This window comes from Anneissia japonica, unplaced genomic scaffold (assembly GCF_011630105.1).
Source record: "Anneissia japonica isolate Jap-2015-1 unplaced genomic scaffold, ASM1163010v1 scaffold16202_len33968_cov106, whole genome shotgun sequence".
NCBI lineage: Eukaryota > Metazoa > Echinodermata > Crinoidea > Comatulida > Comatulidae > Anneissia > Anneissia japonica.
Genome location: NW_022745692.1, coordinates 11,553 through 16,088, shown reverse-complemented (window position 1 = coordinate 16,088; position 4,536 = coordinate 11,553). Strand labels below are relative to the sequence as shown.

Sequence of the window (4,536 nt, the reverse complement as noted above, 5' to 3'; positions counted from 1 at the left end):
TTAATATATCAAAGCTAATTACATACCTTATCATCATCATAATACGTGTTTATAAGATGTTCCTCAGTTTCACAGATCTTTTTTACTGCTTGCCAGTCTCTACTAATGATAGCCTGCACTAACTTGTTCCTGTAAGAACAATAATCAAATTATCGACCTAATTATTAAAAGTTGTCATAAATTTCATGATCATATTTCATAATCATTGTCATCATCATCATTTTCGTCATCGTCATTGTTGTCGTGGAGATTACTATTGACATAAAAATCTTGAGAATAATTTATTTAGACGTTACACTATTTTGCAGAAATATAAATATTGATTTTCAAGTACGCAAAACTAATTATACAATTATAATTAATACGGCCGGCCATAATAATCATAAGTAACACTGTGCTCATTAAAAAAGTTGCAAGTATACATTTAGTGCGTGCACAACATATCCAAAATGTACCATTTTGGAATATAATTATATATTTTTATATATTAATATATTATCACATTCTGTAATACTCACAGCCTAATAGGGAGATACTCCATAATCACGGTTAATGACTACTTCGTTATACGTTCGTGTGTGGTTATGTCGTGTTGTGAATTGAGTTGAAGTATGGATTGATATAAGCTGCATTAGCAATATTCATAAGTTGTATAATTATCTGTTCTCATCACGTGATGAAATAGTATAATTGCTTTCAGCCTGCAGTGTGAAATTGTATTTATTTAGCACGTTAGAGTGCAAAGTCACGAAGTTGAACAATAATTTACTACAGGAGGGCAGCAATCATCCAGATTGGGACTACTACAGCTATTTCGAGGATTTAAAGAAGGGAATAATGCTATATTTCTGCCTCAAATTGTTTACTTGTTGCTAATGGGCCTATGTATTTTTTTTTATCTTGGCAAACATATATAAAATGTTTTAATGCGGCATGCTGAACACATCAATATTTACATGGTCCGTTAAATTCAAACAGCGTTGGAAATGGGAAAACTAAAAAAAAAAAACAGTACTGGAAAATTTAGAAGATGGTGGGCCTGTCTCATTATTAAGTATAAATTACTACAGTATATTAATAGGCAAGTAAAATGTAGAGTTTTCCAGATAATATCAAGTGGTTGGGGTGGTGTGATGTTGCGTATGCAACCCACCAAACTTAAAAGTGTCCACATTTTAATGAATGTACTCGTAGGCCTACTGAATATAACATTTGTGATATTTTTGTGATTATAAAAAAAAATCTTAAATGTACATTTTAACCAGTAACCTGTTGTTAGGCCAGTCATTTTGGAAATTGGTTATACTGTAAAACCTTCGGAACACCTGCAATACTCAGATTTATTATGCATGTAGAGCACATCAAATTGCATTCATCTCCCACCGATATACTCCCAGGTGAAGAAAAGCAAAGGTATAACATATCTTGCCCAAGTAAACAACTACGGAATTCCTAAATTATGGACGAATTTACTAGCAGCTCTATGTGATCGTACATACAAAGTACAAGCTAAAATATTTTTCGTTATATATTTTGCGTTCAAATTGGAGGTATTTCAAGCGAACTTGAAAAAACCATAAAAAAGAAAATTGGTCTTGAAGGCCCGGTTCAATAATAGCTTCTAAAAATTATAGTAATAAAATATTGTCTTCATTTCCATTGTGTATTAATTTTTTTGATTCATTTTAAACAAAATCTTAAGAAGTTAATGAGTACCTAAAATTGTTTAAATTCAATAAATACTGTTCGTGTAAATGTAAAACGACGGAGCCGCCATCGAATTGGAGAGAGGAAAAGGAGAGTCTAATTGAAAGCGATTATAACTTGTCAAGTTCCACTAGTATCAGGATATACGAGGTTGTTTACACTTTAAGGAGCGAGAGTATATTTAGCACAAGATTTGAAATTTGATTCAAATTTAGCGTAGTTGTTTTTAATTTATTTTCATTAGGCCTATTTGTATTTTTTTTTACTATTCATTTGTTTTATTTTTATATTAACAAAATGATAATTATAAAAGGTTTCCTATTTAATTTTTAATAGAGGAATTAAACAGCCAAAGGTTTTTGGGGCAATAAATATTTATTACATATTGTGTTCATTTCAATTGTGTATTCTTTGATTTATTTTTTTTTAAATACTGAAAACGTTAATCAATACCTAAAATTCTTTAAATTCAAACAAATGCTGCTCGTGCAAAGGTAAATTGTCGGAGATTCCAGGGACTTGGAAAAAGGAAAAGGAGAGTCTAGGGGAAAGCGATTACAACTCGGCAAGTTGCTCTAGTACCAGGATATACGAGGTTGTTTGTAGAGTAGAAAAAGCTAGAGTATAATTAGCACAAGATTTGAATGTCCATTGTGACTTCTTAGTGTAGGTGCTTGCCTCGGGCCTCGGTTAGCACTTAAAATCAAAGGGCAAAGGAAGTTAATCTCGCACAGAAGCCTGTCATCACCTAGATACACTGCCTCCTCCTCATTATCATCTTCATCATTATTACCACTAATTTTCTATAGTAAAGTAAAAAACTATTAATTTGGAGTGTATTCATTCATTAACAGACGTCACAGAATACAGGAAAGTGAATTTTTAAGCATCGGAGTCATGGTATGCAAACTTGTCGACAAAGTGACCATATATTCCAACATGGTAGCTTCGGTTACCCAAACCTTTGTCGAACTATTTTAAATAATGTTGTCCCATTCACAATTGACTAGGTCATTTTATCATCTCATATATAAGTGGAAGGCCAGATGCCCAGTATATTGATAAATTAGAGAGCTTCAATCATTTTGAAATGTTGAATATTACATATATTCCTACACTGTTATGTGCCATCAATTTAGTTAATGACAAACATCATAATAATAAATAAAAATAATATAGCTACTTAAAATAAAATTGCAGGAGGGTAGGTGTGCTTTATTGTATATAAGTAACTAAGAGGGTATTATCAACTGCACTTTTTAAAAATAGTAATTGATTCAGTATAATAGCAACCATGTCACAATATAAATATTTCCACATTCCGTTGAGTGCACACAAGAACCAGACTTCAAAAATTTCCAAAACATTTTATTCGCAATAAAACAGCAATATATACTGGGGAAATTGGTTTCATGAGAAAAATTTGATTTATTGTATATATAATATGAAAATTAATATAGAAATAGAAAAACATATATTTAAGTATACATATGGTTAAGTGATGAAACAGGCGTCTGTTGTCTCTTTCACATCACTTAAACAGAGGTTTCCGTCTGGGATCATCTCAACATTGTTTCTTTACAAAGCATATCAACATACAATTTTTTAGAAAAACACATTTTACAAGAACACCGATGCTGAATTTGCTTAAATATTAAGAACAAATTAAGAACAAATGAAGCTGAAGTGGCTTATGTTTAAAAGATAAATATATAAACCAACAAATCTTATCTGTATCTTATATATGCAGTAGGTGTCACTATGTAGTATACCCTACCTTTATAATACAGTACAGTATAATTATATTGCTGTACAATGATAAATCTTTAAGTTTGAAAGTGTGAAAAAATAAGAACAATTTAAGCCAGAAATAGGCAAAAGTAAAAAGAATACTGAGTCTGAGCAAACTTTTACTGGTTCTTAAAAATAAAGGGTACCTTCTTCAATAACGTAAAAGCAAACGTAAGAACCGAGGTCAGTATGATCGAAAAAACATTATAGTTTTACTTTGTGGTACGAGTAGATATGCACTCCAATTCAGGAAACAATAGCTCGCACCCATAAATTTACAGAAAGGAAGGAAGGAAGACCATTATAGATTACAGTACCAACAACACCGATGCAAAAACCAAAGTCAAAACAAAACGCTGCAACCTATGCAAAACCGAAAAACTTCACATAATATATTCATATATATGAAATCGGCCAAAAGTAAACGCTGAGCCTGGGCAAAATTTTACTGGTTATAATAAATAAAAATATAACGCCTAACGTTCAACAATGCTTTTGAATCGCATAGAACAGTGAATATACAGTAGTTTTCTTCAGATTCTAAATTTTGTTTTATTACCACCATCATCACTTAACTTCAAACTATATAATGGATTTTTAAAGTTTATAAATACAATAGGTGCGGCATAACTATTTCATTGGTAGTGCTTCGTTGTACCTACCAAGGTAATTTAACAAAAGGACGCACATCTCGGGACATCAAAGGTTATAACTCTGGCATCGACATTCTAGGCGCACGTGCGTCCCTACACGCTGAACGTCACAAAAACCATAGCAACCAGACCACAGCTCCCATTTCACAGTATACATCCTGTCTCTTATACACATCTGTTGCCATGTTAGTCGCGCGTCGTGCGGTGATTACAAAGGCCTAATGATATTTTGCACTAACATTAGACTGAAATATATTCTTCATTTCAACATTAATTTTAACAAAATTGTGGTGAATTGTCGTTCATGAGACTCACTTCTCAGAAAAAATTAATAAATGTTCCGTATATACTCAAATGTTCGTCCTCGGCACCTTATGCCAACATT

The 4,536-nt window shown here is 32.0% G+C and overlaps 1 protein-coding gene across 1 annotated transcript in view; it reads right to left on the bottom strand.

Moving 5' to 3' along the window:
• LOC117120025 overlaps positions 1–593 on the bottom strand; it is a gene marked incomplete at its 3' end in the record, with an annotated part of 15,366 nt that extends 14,773 nt beyond the window's left edge. The window contains exons 1-2 of the mRNA XM_033265025.1: positions 519–593; positions 27–129 (exon numbers count right to left, since the gene is read on the bottom strand). Coding sequence (XP_033120916.1) covers positions 27–129; positions 519–541 — 126 coding nt within the window. The remainder of the gene's footprint in view (positions 1–26; positions 130–518) is intronic.
• Positions 594–4,536: the final 3,943 nt, after the last annotated feature.